Raw genomic sequence first — 16,045 nt, forward strand, 5'->3', positions numbered from 1 at the left:
TTACCATTTTGTAAAGTATAAATCTCATATATTTAAACTGTGTACAATACACCTAAAACCTTTTCGGCCCTTGTTCATTTTTTTTACAAGGGGCTCGCGGAATCACGGCCTATCTAGCTCATTGATAATCTGGCCTACCGCTGTGTAGTCATCATGATGGGTCTTAGAGCAAGTATATTTCTGTGGACATTGTAGCGTCCAAGCCCGTCCCACAGACATCATAGTCCGTGGGCCGCATGGGCTAAAATGGAAAAGGACAGTAGGAACGCGGTTTCGGAGCGCTGCTTCCGACCAGACGGTGGAGCCCAAACCGGTAGCTCTCCCTCCTCTACGTGCGCTTCGGCCACCAAACCCAAGCCCGCAGCTTCACCGGCGGCGGCGGCGGCCGATGATGGCCTCCGCCTCGGCCTCCGGCGGCGGCGCGCGTCCGTGGCGCACCGCGCTGCTCACCCTCCGCGACGAGTCCCTCGCCTCGCCGTCGCCCACGGCCCTCCTCGAGCTCCTCCGCCAAGTCCTCCTCACCCCAGCCTCGCCCTCGCTCGCCGCGTCCGCGGCCGGGCTCCCCCCTCACGAGGTGCGGCTCCTGATCTCCCGCTTTTGCTCGTCTCGGCTCGGCTCGATCTCACTCGCTGTGGTGTTTCGCCTGTCCGTGCAGGTGGGCTCGGATGTGGCGTTCCTCGCTGACACGGCCGCGGCGGCGGCCCCTTGCCCCGGCGCCGGCGACGCGCTGCGCGGTGTCTGCCACCTGGTAATGGTTATGTGCTTCCGCTCGGTCGACCTATTATAGGTGGCTATCGCAGGACATGCTGGAAATGTATATGTACCGACGATTAGTCTATAGTAACTGTAGGTCGTCTGTGTTCTGTGATGGTCAATAAGGGTACCGTGGCTAGAATTCAGTTTCAGCATGCTGCAAAACAAGGCCCAGCTACAATCAGTTGGAGCCTTGAGACTATGGTTTTAGCCATTTTGCTGTTTCACAGCAATGTGTTTTTTAGTCCAATTATATCGGGTTAGGCTACTGATATGATTCAAATATTCTATCAGTGTGACATCTATACTTCTTGTATGAACTGAAATCCGTGCATTAATTTTACTTTTGCAGATTCATGATGTCATGTCCAAAACAAATATGGAGATTAACCCTTCTGGTTCGCTTGCAATGTTGAAGTTTCTTGACAAGCTTGTCAAATGCTCGATTGAAGGCGCATGCATGAAAGGCCTCTCTAGTAGGACATCTGCATTGAACACAGCATCTGAATGTTTACATATCCTCAGGTTAGGTTTTGTTTATTATGAAGTAGTGGAGAAACTGTTCCTCCAGTTGTGCCCTTCTTATTAAGAAGAAATGGCTTGTTTTCTTCCTAGTTATTTACTTATTTATATACCGTCTGAACTTTTAATGACATAAAAATTTCTGATTCTTTCTTAATTCTATCAACAATGAGCACAGTGACTTCTACATTTATAACTATACAAATATAACATACCTTTCCTAAGGACTTAATAAATGATGAATTTTCTGTCATAGCCCTTCTTTCTTTAGCTATAGTTCTTCCCCTTATTCCACATAAGCAACCCTCTATTGCCATTTTAAAGAAATTGTACTGCACCACCTATACTTATCTGATATTTCAAATCCCCATGAATACTTTTGATTTTGGCAGTTCTCATTCATACTTCTAATTTAATGCAAATCATCTCATGCACCTCAAGTTTCAGCAATTTAGCACTGTTAGTGCCCAATGAAAGCCATATCTCTATCCGCTACCAATACTCAATGATCTCGGTTTAGGAAGTCAGCCCAATCACTAGTACCATCATAGGCGGGGCCCATGCCCCGGGGCACTCTAAGGCTTGAGGTCCCTAGTGCCCCTGATGTCTCTGTTATAATCTAAGTCCTCGAGGCCCCTTGTGCCCCATGGTACTGATGAGCAATTCAAAGCCCCCTGGGGCCCCTCGTGCCTCGGGGTGCTCATGAGTCTAAGTCCCCGGGGTCCTTCATGCTCTGGGACACTATGAAGGATATAGGTGCTTGGGGTAGTCCTGCCTCTGCCCCCCCAGAAGCACTTAACTGCACTTAGATGCTTGGGGCCCTATCCTGGCCTCTAGTTCCTCGTCTCGTCAAACCCTTCGGTGCTGGAGGCCCCATGGGAACGGGGGGCTCAATACGACTAAGTGTAATACTATCACAAGACAGAGGAATGTGCCTAGGCCCACGAGTGTCAGGGTCCAAGCGGCCCGCTACACTGCCGCTACAGTAACGACGATACTGTAGCACGCCCTTAGGTTGGTTAGATAAAGATAAGGTTGGTTTGGGATGAGATTAGAATTAGAGATAAGATTAGATCTAGTGCTTAGAGGTCAAGTAACCCTCTCTATACAAGGAGCGGGATTGTATCAATTGAAGGTAAGCAAGAAATTAGAAGGAAATCCCTTCTCTCTTGCCGGCTGTGGGGAAATCCCTACGCCCGGCCTCCCCAGCGCCCCTAACCCTAGCCGGCGCCCTCAAACCCTCGCAACCATCTGCCGCCCATAACAATATGGTATCGGAGATGTCGGGCCCTCCACCCATCACCGCCTCACCTCCGGCGTCCTCTGCGCCACCACCGACCGCCTCAGCACCTGCCATCGCGTCATCGACGATGGCGTCGACCCTCATCCTGGAAGTCATAGCCCAGGCGGTTGCCGATCTCTGTAGTTCCGTGGCGGCCATCAACGCCTTCCTCTCCACCAATTTTCCACCGCCAGGGCACACGTCCCATACCACCCTTCCGCCGCCGCTGCATGCTTGCCGACGCCACCGGCATCGGCCCCGTTCCCCCTTCCAGGCTCAATCCGCCCACCCAACGCCCTAACGGCACCATGTCTGCCCATTCATCTGTTGCCCATGCTGCCGTCGCCTTCCCCTATTCCATCATACGCCATGGCTATGGGGTGACCCCAGTACACCATGCCCTCGCCGCAAACACAGATTGCAGCATAAGGCACAGTCATCTCTTAGGGAGGCCTGCCCCTTTACCGCATGGCTCTGGCTCTGGGATAAGCTGTTTCTGACAAACAATCTGCAAAATGGCTTCACCTGTACCAAAAAAGCCAGAGCTAGAGCTGTTTTTCGGCGAGCCAGAGCCCTGCTAAACGGACCCTAATTCAAATGTCATCAGGGATGTACAATCTTTATTGAAAAAGGGGCAGACCTGTGCTGGAGGCTCACACATGAGTGAGGTCTAGGGAAGGGATAAATCGAGGCAAGCGTCCCCCGCAAATGCGGAGAGGCTGTTTCAAAACCGTGACCTAGTGACTCAGGGATGTACAATGTTTATATTGCTTCTAAATGTTTTCTGTTCTTGATGGCCAGGTTCTGGAGCAGGGATTATGGAAGAGGCATTTCATTAGCTGAAAGTTCACATTCACTAACAGTGCTCGTCTCGATTGTATCATTCTTGCAAGCTGAACTGAACATCTCTGATAAACCAGCAAATGCCACTGGCATTTCTTCCCGCAATTCTGGATCTGCGAATAGTAAAAATTCCAATATTTGGGATATGAAGATATCAGCATTTTCGATGCTCGAAGATATATTGAGTAAGGTTGCATCAAATATGACAGAAAATCTGTGGCAGTCTGTCATCGAGGTTAGTAGTTTTGACCTTATCCTTTTGTTGTTCTGCTTGGTGATACTGCTATGACATGGGGGCATTGAGTGACCGAGCAAGTACATCAGCTAAGAAACTGCAAGAATGTTGAATTTAATACACAACCGTCAACAATGATTTGGAGGAGCTTCCTCTGTGACCGATCATCTAGATTTTTGTTGATTTTGGCGCTGTTGCATGCTAAAACATCAAGCACTGACTGATCCACATTGCACATCTGTTCTGTGGCTTGAATTGAGGTTTTTATTATTAATGTGTGCACTGGCCTTCTGTTTTAACCCAAACTCCAGTCCTACTTTCTAGGTCTTGAGGAAAGTTATGGATTTTGTCACAGCAAGGAACCTTGTTATAGAGAGTAGCATCATGTCAAGGTTAGTACTTCGGTTATTTCATGGATTACAGATCATAGTGAACTGAATGAATGGTAAAGTCAAATCTAACCAATTTTTACAGATTTTATACATCTTTTCTTCGTTGTCTACATTTGGTTCTTGTGGATCCCAAAGGACCACTTTCAGGGCATGTAAGTATAAAATAAAACTTTAGTCCTCTCATTTAAACAAATTTTCTACATGTTTTTTTTTCTGATTGTAACAATGTCCATAAAACTTCAAGGTTGCAGGGTTTGTAGCAAATCTGCAGATATTTTTCGTATATGGGCTGAGGTCATCTTCACCTCCTACACTAGCTCCAAAAGAAACTAGAACAGATTCAAAACCCAGAGCTTCACGTGGACGATATAGACCACCTCATTTGAGGAACAAGGAGAGAAGAGAGAATGATTCACTGGAAGGTCAAAATTCAGATAGTGAGTATTCTTGGTATGATATGAGCTCATCAGACTCAGACCTGAGTGATAGTGATGGTTATGCAAAAAGTGGAGACCGCTTCCGGAGTTCGAAGGCTAGATTAGCTGCCATTCTTTGTATACAGGTATGTAGCTTCACATATGCCTTGAATTGTGTCTCCATTCTTAGTTCTGATACATCAGTTAGTCAAATTTTCCTTATGTATCTGTACAGTTTAGGTTGACTTGTATAGTGGACTTAAATATCATGGGATATGTGTCCTTCATAGTTAACTTTTAGGATGGTCTTTTTTTGAATATGAAGCGATGGTGGTACCCTTTAAGAGGTATCTACTGATTTCAGAAGGCAAATTGTCTGACCTATTAGATAACCTGGCAACTTAACTCCACTATGGAAATTCAAAAAACTTATCATTTGATTTTTATTTTACAAATTAAATTAAGTTGTGGAGCTCAAAAAATGATTATTTGGCATCTGCATGAGCTAATGAAGATATTTAAGTTCTGCTCATTGATGTCATTTTCTTTTTGAAGTTATGCCATGTGGGATATCAAATATCGAATGCAACATCAAATATTTCAACATGCTCATACTGCTGAAGTAACCATCTCACTATCCTGTTCCCACCTCTTTTAGGATATCTGCCATGCTGATCCAAAGTTACTTACTTCACAATGGCCAGTACTTTTGCCTGAGAATGATGTTCTCCAACAAAGGTAAACTTTTACTCGTACAACAGTACAGCTTTTCTCACACCTTAACATTGTCTGACTATCTGAGGGTACTTTTTGTTGCTTGTACAGGAAATATCAAGCAACTCTGATGACATGCTTGCTTTTTGATCCTATAACGAAGGTACAAGTCTTCAGTTACATACATATATCCTGATTTGAAGTTTCTCATCTGCGCATAATCATCGTTATACAATCTTTTTTTATTTATTCTACATTTGACAAAGCCGTGCATTCATTAATGCTGTCTAATGTTAACTGCTGTGAACTGTGCGAATGAAGGCATTTATTTGCCATAATGTCATTATGACTTATGTGCTTTATGGAAAAAGGAAATTCTAATGCAGTAACCAAATTGACAACTGAATCCAAACTTTGCTTTGCATTCACCTTTTCTTGATCTCCTCCGTTGAACTTGATGTAGTACTCCCTCCGTCCCAAAATAAAATTCATTTTACCTTTTTATTTGATTGTTTTATATATGTGACTATATTCATCATCATTCATTTGAACGTAGACATAAAAATCAAGAGCTAAAACGACTACTATTTTAGAACGGTGGGAGTACATATTTTGTACATCAAACTTAGTCTGAATGTGATTCCTGGCCGTTTGTGCAGGCACTGCGGAATTTCTCTACTATCTCAATTTTAAATATCTTTTGTTGTCTTTTGAATTTGATGGAGCATGCAATTTATGGTCACATCAAATTATTAATTTTGGTTTAAAAACTATCATGTACACTATCTATATGGCCTGAATTAAATACACGCAGGTACGTGTTGAGGCAGCATCAACCATTGCTACCATGCTGGAACGGCAAGCATTAGTTTTGACACAAGTTGCAGAGTACAAGGAGTCGTCTAAGCGTGGATCATTCACTACATTATCTTCCTCACTTGGTCAAATATTGATGCAACTGCATACAGGTAGGGGAGTTACTGATATTTTCGAAATCCAATACTGTAATATCTTCGACTTCTTTTACCACTGGAGATTGTGGTTGAAAATTGCTGCTCCAAATAGAAAACCATATCCTAAAATAATTGTTTGCACCATTATCTAATACTGAATATGCACAGCAAGAACGTAAACAACAGAAGCAGCTTCTACCGCTGGGTGCATAGCACAAGCTGTCATGACATGCTGACTGGGCTGGTTGTATTGTATGTGCCCAAGGAACACCATGGTAGCAGAAAAGATTTTGTGCAACCTCTATTAGGTAAAACAATCCCTATTACTATTAGGCCTTGTTCGGTTGCACAACGACTGGAGGGGATTGAGGGGGATTAAATCCCTCTCTATTCAATTTTGACTAGGAAGGGATTTAATCCCCTTCAATCCCTTCCCAACCGAACAAGCCCTTAGTTGTCAGGTCATAGCTTCTACGCACCAGGTCAGATAGATATGGCTGTTAGTTCGCTGGGTCATGGACTCATGATCCCAAAGTTGTTACGCCAAAGATTACCTTGTATCTACTATATCTATATCAACCGGTCATCTATTTGGAATCAACGAAAGAATAATCAGGAGGAACTCAGTGGTGCCTGGTCTCAATTTCCTGGTTCGACATCTGTTTACGTACCATCCTAGTTCTTATGTTCCTCTTGGCTCCCAAACCTGTCTGCCATCTGTGCGGCAAGCTAAAACAGTTAGAAGAGACACGTCTCAAAGAAAAATACAGTAACAGGGTGCCAGGGACTCAGGGTCACGACTCACGAGTCTCATGCTAGCATTTTTTTTCCTTCTCGAACACGCAGGAGAGCTGCGTATCATTATATTAAAAGAAGAAATAAACAAGTCCTAAAATAGACCGGGGTACAACTGACGCCTTACGGCGGCCTGAACGAAACTAGCATAGACTGACTCATCTATAAAAACTCTAGGCTACATGAGATAGGGAGGCAACAAGGGATGTCAACCCCTTGGCCCCGGCAGTCTCCCACAGACGGCGCTCATCCCCCACATGGATTAGGAAATTAGCAACATTAGGGGAAAGGCCATCAAAGATGCATCTGTTCCGGTGATTCCACAAAATCCAAGCGCCCAGCATAATGAGGGAATTTAGGCCATCTCTGAAGGACCCCTGAATAGCTTCATTTGCTTGATGCCACCACTCCATAAAATTAATATCCGTTGGTTGGGGGCCCAAACCCTGCAGCCCGAATTGCCTTAGAAGGAGGAACTAATAGCATAAAGCCTCAGTTAATAGCATAAAGCAAATAAGGGTTGCTACATTAAGCTTGTTCATGCCCAGCCTCAGTACACAGTAAACTCTGGTTGAAGTCTTCTCTGAACAACTCCAGCCATTTGCTTCTTGGGCTGAGCTTGCTTGCTTGTTCCAATTTGTGAGCAGTGGCGGTGTACTCATCTGAGCTGAAACTTTTGTTATAAGTTCCTACAATGGACTACATAGGGTTGAAAACGGGCGGAAAAAGTCCCGTCTCGACCCTTACCTTTTTCCACATTTGACCCGCCCATTTTTGTATTTGCGGAAAAATCTAGAAACGGGACGAAAACGAGAGAGAGTCTATTATGTCTGTTTTTGTGGGATCCCGTTTTTTGTCGGATTTAACCTGTTTTTATTCCGTATTTAAGAAATCCGGGTTGAGCCCAATACACATTAGTACACAAACTAAAGCCCCATATTCTTAAGTGATATATATAGCATAAGTGGTCATTGTAGCCATCGGCTCTCCTCAATGACAAGTGGTATAAAGGCTCAAATGACATCGACCGTAGTTCATTGTTATTGAAGCGTCGCTTAAACGGTAAAACACGATTAAGGATTAGAACGTCCGCACGTTTTACGAAAAAGGGTTAGAACGTCCGTTTGGACGTTTTACGGACGTTCTACGACGTTTTGGACGTTTTCTGGACGTTCTAGATGTTAATGGGCCTTCCTGGGCCTTTAGCCGTCCTCATTCCTCAAACCCTAAATTCTAAGCCTCCACAGCCGCCGAGCCGTCCTCAGCCGCCCAGCCGACGTCCTCTGCGCTGCCCGCTACGGCGCTACCGTCGTCCAGACTCCATAGCCGCTAGGTATGCTGCCGGTCGCCGGCCCCCCTCCTTCCTCCTCCCTCTTACCTCCGCCCACAGCTCCCAGTGCCCATAGCCGCCGCCGCCAGTGCCCAGTTCCGCTGAGTGCTGACAGTGAATTAATTTGTTTGTTGACAGTGCTGAGTGCTGACAGTGCTCAGTCCATAGCCGCCAGTCCCAGTGCCCATGGTCTTAGTATTGATGAGTTCGATGATGGTTACTAATCATGCATAAAAGTTGTAACTTGTGTGGTTGAACTTGTGTTGTTGAACTTGATCTGTTTCTTTTTATGCTAATGCTATTTGGTTTGTGAACTCAACTTATGTATGAACTTATTCTATATTTGAAATTCTATGTCAAGTCTGAAAAGACGTTTCAATGTTCGTTTAAACGTTGAAAAGTTGGTTCATAACGTTTTAACGTTTTACCGTTTTAATAACCATGCCGTAGCTATATATGTACACCACTAGCAAGCAAACAATAATGAAATGTTGTCTCTATATATCTATTTGTTTCATGTTATTTCCTTGCTAGTCAGTCATTAATATCATCTGTGCTTATATTAAATTATCAGTTTTCGCTTAATATTTCCGCTCGCGTTCGTTTTCGTACACCCGTTTATCCCGCTCCCGTTTCCGTTCCCGACTATTCCGGACTCGATCCCGTTTTTGGTGATAAAATGCGGGAACGGAAACAGGAGAGAGGTTTTTCTGTCCGTTTCCGTCCGTTTTCATCCCTAGTTGGCTACACCAGATTAAATGTCTTTTTGGGCTCACAAGTTCCAGATACTTATGCTATCCACTTAAATTAGATATGAGCTTTCACACAAAAAAACACTCTAGAACAGATCTTTCATGCTACTATCACTACCACTATTAACTTATTTAACTAAAGTTATCCATAGCCTCATCTCTGGCATTAAAATCCAGCATTTTGTCCCTTTATTTTGGTGGAACTTGAATATTTTTGTTCAGCCATTTCTCTGTGATTAATTAACTAGATCCCTCCACTTTGTAAGAGATCTGTTCAGTTTTGCATTTTACATTTTGCCCCCCTCTGATTTGCAGGAGCACTGTACTTGATACAGCGTGAAACTCAAGCTACTTTGCTTGCGGCATTATTCAGAGTTCTCATTCTTTTGATATCTGCTACACCGTATGATCTTGACACACCTGTTTTTTTATTTTCTCTAATCGATTTTGTATAGTTAATAATATGTTAGATGAACAGGTACGCTCGGATGCCAAAGGAATTGTTGCCAACAGTCATTAAAGTATTGTGCAGTAGATTACTGAACAAACACTCGAATAAGACTGAACATTATGCCGTGCTGGTTAGTTTTTTTGATAATTCCTGTATTGAAGAACCAGTGGTCTTGGGTGCCCTGTTCCTTACATGAGTGCACAACAGGTTACTGTTCTAAGTTGCTTGGAGACAGCTTTTTCAAAAGTGCCACCTACTTTGGATGTCTTTGCGGTTCTCACTGAGGATTGCTGTGCTGGTTAGCCCTTATTCCTGAATTTTAAATAATGTTCTTTCGTAGTTTTCTCATTTTTCATTATTTACATACTGCACAAGTCTACTGTATTATCTTCTTAAAAGGCAAGAAAAGCTGTCCTTATTCAAATGGAAAGTATTATGCTATCACATTTTGTATCAATATGGGCTTTTCAGGACCATCACATGAGCAGGAAGAATCAAATGTTATAGCTTTTCTTCTTCATTGTATAGAGGAGGAAATGCATTACAGTGTTAGACATGGAGCCTTCCAGGCAAGTTGTCCTTCTGATCCAGTAAATCTTAGATATTGCTATTGCTTTTGTTTGTCTAATAACTGTTCAACACACTTGACTGCTGACATATCATGTACTTTCCCCTGCTTAGTGTCGCTCCCTCCCCTGTACTCCAGCTCCCCTTGTTATAAGCTTTTCCTATATTGTGGTCTTATTATTATGACCACTAGTGTTGTTGAAAACTATCTTATCTTCCTTCTAAGTTGTACGCTGGTTATCTTGTATTCTTGTTGGTATTTCACTCGTTGGTTCCCCTGGTCGTGTGCACGTGAGATGTACTGACCTATGGGGCCATGGGGGGCGGATCCTCGTGTAGGGGTTGGGGGGCTCAAAGCACGAGTAAAGATCTTCTATAGGGGGCGGACCCTCATGCTGCACGAGGACCCAACTTTTGTGACCCTTCTTTGTCGGGGCTCCGATTGAGCTTCTTTTTAATGTAATACTGTGGGGGTTGTCTTTCCCTACCAACCGAGTTATTATCTTGTTTGTATTTTTTATTCTGATGAGCTTTCAGAAATGTTGAGCATCAGTTCATCCTTTTTTAAATAAAAGTAACATTATGTTCTTTCCATGTTTGTACAATTGAAATGATGTCGTTTCATTCAACAACCACCTGTTGCATTAACTGAAAATGCAAGTCCATGAATGATGAATAGGAACATATGGATCACCAATTGAGATATCATAACATAAATTTCCTATGCATGTGGGTTTTAACCATGGAATAAATACAGTGCACCTGCACCCTTGTAGGGTTTATCGCAAATTACAAAAATGCATTTTCCATATGTATATTGAGTGTCTTTGCATACAAGTCGTCATTCTTGTCCTTAATTCATCCACCTTTTATGTGTGCTCAGGTGCTGAGATCAGCGGTTCACAACTACCCAAGCTGTGCAAACATGATTTGGGAAAAACTTCGAGACAATGTTCTTAACTTGTTGCAAATACAAAGTTTTGAAGACCAAAAGTATGATGCTAACTTTGGGCCTCCTGGAGCTAAAGAAGAATCATCAATCAAGGGAAGATGTCTTGTAGCTGGAATAAAGGTAATGTTTTCTGTCCTTGTGGGATGACACAGGGTCTACTGTGATATTACTTAGTTGTCTGTAATTTTGTGCTATATCACATTTTATGTCCACTGTTCATTTCTGAACTTTAACTTTCCCTCCTTTTGGAAAGCACGATAAACTATAGATGTTGCTACTATCAATGTTTATGTTGTATTAATCTGCAATTTGATATAATACACAAAGTTGTATGTATATGTTAGCAAAGGTAACTGCAGGCGCCTATGGCATGTGCCTAGCGCACATGGCTAGAGAGGATCTGATCCCACTAATTGGGATAGGGATAGATAGGATCCTGCCAATCTGGGATATTGATAGGATTCCATCAATCAGGGAGATCTCACAGGTACTGTTTCTATAAACCTAAGATCTCCCCCTTCCCTGTGCCTATATATGTGTACCTCTGCTCCTCCCTTCAATACATGAAACACAACAGCCGTTCTGCTACTCTCTACTTCTCTCCATATCACGAGTTTGGGTTTCGATCCATCTCACCCTTCCGCTGCCCTAGGCGCTCCATCCAGGCTACGCCACCACCCTTCCCCTGCGCGCCATCTGATTTTCGTAGCTTGGCCAGAGCACTGCAGTACCTCACCTTTACCAGGCCAGATATAGCCTATGCTGTAAAACAGATCTGTCTTCACATGCATGATCCTGGAGAGCCCCACCTCGCCGCATTAAAGCGTATTTTCCGCTATGTTCGTGGCACTCTGCACTTGGGTCTCCAGCTACGCCCTTCTTCTCAGGCAAAGCTATTTGCCTACTCTGATGCTGACTGGGCTGGGTGTCCTGACACACGCCGATCCACTTCAGGCTTTGCAGTATTCCTTGGTGATAACCTAATTTCCTGGTCCTCCAGACGCTAGGTGACTGTGTCTCGTTCCAGTGCTGAAGCTGAGTACCGTGCTGTCGCCAACATCGTAGCTGAATCCACCTGGCTTCGTCAGTTTCTTGCCGAGCTTCGTCATTCGTTGCATCGTACCACTTTGGTTTACTGCGACAACATCAATGCAGTCTATATGTCTTCGAACCCCGTCCAACATCAGTGGATCAAGCACATTGAGATTGACTTGCACTTTGTTCGGGATCGAGTGGCCCTCGGAGACGTCCGTGTCCTCCATGTGCCTACAACCTCCCAGTATGCAGACATCTTCAACAAAGGGCTTCCATCTTCGGTTTTCACCGAGTTCAGATCGCAAGGAACCAGAGGTGGTGTTTTGGTGGCTTGTAGAGATGGAGCCTATTCTGTTATTGAGAGTTTGGTGCATGATTTCACAGTTTCAGTCAAGTTGCAAGAGGAAGGTGGTGCTCAGTGGTGGTTCACGGGTGTTTATGGGCCACACCAAGACCCTCTCAAGCATTCCTTTCTCCAGGAGCTTAGGGATGTCAGGGAGACATGCGCTGGCCCTTGGGTAATAGCTGGCGATTTTAATCAGATCTACAACTCAGAAGACAAGAACAATGCCAATATAAATAGGGCCATGATGGGCAGATTCAGGAGACTTATCCATGACTTGGAGCTAAAAGAAATCCCGTTGGTAGGCAGGAAATTCACTTGGTCAAATGAGAGAAATGTCCCTACACTTGTTAAACTCGACCATGTTTTCTGTACAGCCAGCTGGGAGGAGATCCATCCGGATTGTATTCTCCATAGCAACTCTTCGGAGCTCCCTGACCATTGTCCCTTAGCTCTGCATCTTAATGAGGATGTCAAGGGGAAGCGAATATTCCATTTTGAGAGTTTTTGGACCAAAATTCCAGATTTTTTGGAGACGATGGCTACCTCTTGGTAGCAGCCAGTGATGTTTTCTTGTCCCTTGGAAAGAATGGCTCTAAAGTTGAAAAGGCTTGCAAAGGCTTTGCAGTCGTGGAGTCATAAAAGGATCGGAAATGTTAAATCAGCTTGGCCAGGGAAATTTTGCACAGACTTGAGATTGCTCAAGACAATAGACTGTTGTGTGGGGTCGAGATATGGCTGAAAGGAAGGCTTAAGCATCACTGCCTGGGGCTTGCTTCTCTGGAAAGGACAATTGCTAGACTTAGATCGCGGATCAAATATCTGAAAGAGGGAGATGCCAACACTTCCTTTTTTCATCTACAGGCTTGCTATCGGAAAAAGCGGAACTTTATCTCTGAATTAGTGCATGGGGACCAGATCGCCACCTTGCAAGAGCAAAAACAGGAGGTCTTGTTTGATTTTTTCTCCAATTTGTTGGGTGTAGCGAAGCAGCGTGAGTTCACTCTAGATTTGGAGGCTTGCCACAGTGCTGATGTTGATCTTGGGGCCTTGGACCTTCCCATTACAGAGGAGGAGGTCCGAGCCACTATTGCTAGCCTTCCCTCGGACAAAGCCCCGAGGCCAGACGGTTATACGGGAAGATTTTATAAAACTTGTTGGCACATAATTAAGGCTGATCTGATGGCGGCAGTTATCACCCTGCACCAAGGTAACACACGCAAATTGTGGATGATGAACTCTGCGTACCTAACACTTATCCCTAAGAAGGTTGATGCCAAGACAGCCGGAGACTACAGGCCAATTAGTCTTATTCACAGCTTCGCCAAATTGGTATCCAAAGTCTTGGCTAATCGTTTAGCACCACACCTTAAAAATCTGGTGGCTACAAATCAAAGTGCCTTTGTCAAGGGTCGCTCCATTCATGACAACTACATGTTGGTTCAGCACTCTATCAAGGCCTTTCACAGGAAGAAGATCGCTAGTCTGTTTCTAAAGCTAGATATTACAAAAGCTTTCGACTCAGTGTCCTGGGCTTTTCTCCTAGAAGTGTTATCTCATCTTGGCTTCGGGCCCAGGTGGTGCGGTCTTGTGTTCAATTTGTTATCCACTTCTTCCACACAAGTGCTATTGAACGGAACTCCTGGGGATTATATTCGACATCGGAGGGGGCTGCGCCAAGGCGACCCCTTATCTCCTATGCTTTTCATAATCGTGATGGATGTGCTTAGTAGCTTATTCAAGCATGCTGAGGAAAGAGGATTGCTGCATGACCTGGCCATCAGAAACGTGAAATGTAGGCTCTCCATTTACGCAGATGATGTGGTCCTTTTTGTCAAGCCTGCAGTTGACGATCTTATTTGTGTCAAAATGATCCTGGATTGCTTTGGAGAGGCCTCGAGCTTAGTTGTGAATTTGCGAAAAAGTTGTGCTATCCCTCTCAGTTGTGATGATCAGACTGTTCAGGACAGTTGTAACATTTTGCAGTGCAATCCGACTTCTTTTCCATGCAACTATTTGGGGCTGCCTGTTTCTGATAAGAAGTTGGGGAGGAGGGACCTCTTGCAGTGGGTGGACAAGATAGCTAATCAGCTGCCCGGTTGGAAGGCTCCACTTCTAAACCTTGCTGGCAAGACAACCTTGGTCCGGTTCGTGCTCTCTGCAATCCCCGTATATCTTTTCATCGCCATGAATGTTCCCAAGTGGGTTATCAGTGCTATTGACAAAATTCGGCGAGGTTTCTTGTGGAAGGGTAGAAAAGATGTGAAAGGTGGGCATTGCCTTGTGGCGTGGGATAAAGTCACCAGACCGCTGGACCTTGGTGGACTTGGTATCCCAAATCTGATATATAAGAGTTGGGCGCTGCAAGCTAAATGGCTTTGGCTCATCAAGACTGACCCGAATAGGCCTTGGAGTGGATTGGATCTCCCTATTCAGTCACAAGTAAGGAAACTAGTGGCCAGTTCGATGTACACTCATGTGGGCAATGGCAAAAACACCCTTTTTTGGAGGGACAGATGGTTAAATGGGTGCTCTATCGCTAAGCTGGCACCTGAAGTGATCTCAAAGATGGATAAAAAGGTAGCCTCTACTAGGACAATGCATCAAGCCTTAGAGGGCATGTTGTGGGTCAGGGACATCAAGCCAACCCTCTCCCTTGTAGGGATACAACAATATTTTACGCTTTGGGAAACCCTGGGTGAGATCGTGCTCACTCTCCAGGAGGATCACCATGTGCGGAGATTCGAGTCTTCGGGCCTTTTCTCTTCTAGGTCCTGCTACAAGGTTCTGTTTTTGGGCTCCATCACCTTCGAACCTTGGAAAAAACTTTGGAAATCTTGGGCTCCTCCTAAGTGTAAGACCTTTTTATGGTTAGCCATGCAGAATAAGTGTTGGACAGCTGACAGGCTGCAAAAAAGAGGTCTTCCCCATCCGGAAGCATGCCCTTTCTGTGAACAAGAGCAAGAAACAGTTCAGCATATGTTGACTGGTTGTGTCTTCGCCAGGCAGTTTTGGCATAGCATCCTCTCCCCCTTTGGTATGGGCCACCTAACTCCAGGACCAGAGGATATTAATTTTGCTGATTGGTGGGGAATAGTGACCATTCAGGTGCATAGAAACAAGAGAAAGGGAGTCAACATTGCCATTATTTTGGGAGCATGGTGCCTTTGGTTGCATAGAAACAGAGTTATTTTCGATGGAGATTTACCAACCATTGGCAAGGTGCATAGAAGCTTCATCGACGAGCTATCCTTATGGGTGCTGGCTGGTGCCAAACACCTCGGAAGCCATGGTCTTGCTGCCGCTCTAGGCGCAGCAGGCTCGACTTAATTTTTTCTTTGATCGTCTTTTTGTATCTTAGTCCTATGGACAATTTTATTTATGCTTGTTGCTGGCCACCATAGGGTGGGTTTTTGTACTGGTCCTCTTGGGCCTTAATTTCCCTTCTTAATATAAAGATGCACAGCTCTCCTACGTTTTTCGAAAAAAAAGATCCAGCCTGAACGAATGTGGTACCGACGATCAGACTGCGGGGGTGTGTTAGCAAAGGTAACTGCAGGCGCCTATGGCATGTGCCTGGTGCACATGGTCATATAGGATTTGATCCCACTAATTGGGGATATGGATAGATAGGATCCTACCAATCTGGGATAGTGATAGGATTCCATCAATCGGGGAGATCTCACGGGTACTGTTTCTATAAACCTGAG

The 16,045-nt window shown here is 44.5% G+C and overlaps 1 protein-coding gene across 8 annotated transcripts in view; it reads left to right on the forward strand.

Annotated features, from left to right (window-relative positions):
- The first annotated feature begins 288 nt into the window (after nt 1-288).
- The window catches only part of LOC103641294 (HEAT repeat-containing protein 6), a 31,498-nt gene continuing 15,741 nt past the window's right edge, over nt 289-16,045 (forward strand). For all 8 annotated transcript variants that reach the window (XR_002265908.2, XR_004853185.1, XR_004853186.1 and 5 more), the window contains exons 1-15: nt 289-574; nt 656-748; nt 1,106-1,278; nt 3,359-3,635; nt 3,960-4,027; nt 4,110-4,179; nt 4,272-4,589; nt 5,102-5,181; nt 5,269-5,320; nt 5,972-6,125; nt 9,303-9,390; nt 9,466-9,568; nt 9,646-9,736; nt 9,910-10,007; nt 10,889-11,077. Coding sequence is in view for 4 of the 8 variants with exons in the window: in XM_020546103.2 (XP_020401692.1) it covers nt 389-574; nt 656-748; nt 1,106-1,278; nt 3,359-3,635; nt 3,960-4,027; nt 4,110-4,179; nt 4,272-4,589; nt 5,102-5,181; nt 5,269-5,320; nt 5,972-6,125; nt 9,303-9,390; nt 9,466-9,568; nt 9,646-9,736; nt 9,910-10,007; nt 10,889-11,077 (2,040 nt within the window). In the remaining 4 variants the exon portion in view is untranslated. The remainder of the gene's footprint in view (nt 575-655; nt 749-1,105; nt 1,279-3,358; nt 3,636-3,959; nt 4,028-4,109; nt 4,180-4,271; nt 4,590-5,101; nt 5,182-5,268; nt 5,321-5,971; nt 6,126-9,302; nt 9,391-9,465; nt 9,569-9,645; nt 9,737-9,909; nt 10,008-10,888; nt 11,078-16,045) is intronic.

The sequence above is a fragment of the Zea mays genome, chromosome 10, assembly GCF_902167145.1.
Source record: "Zea mays cultivar B73 chromosome 10, Zm-B73-REFERENCE-NAM-5.0, whole genome shotgun sequence".
Classification (NCBI taxonomy): Eukaryota; Viridiplantae; Streptophyta; class Magnoliopsida; order Poales; family Poaceae; genus Zea; species Zea mays.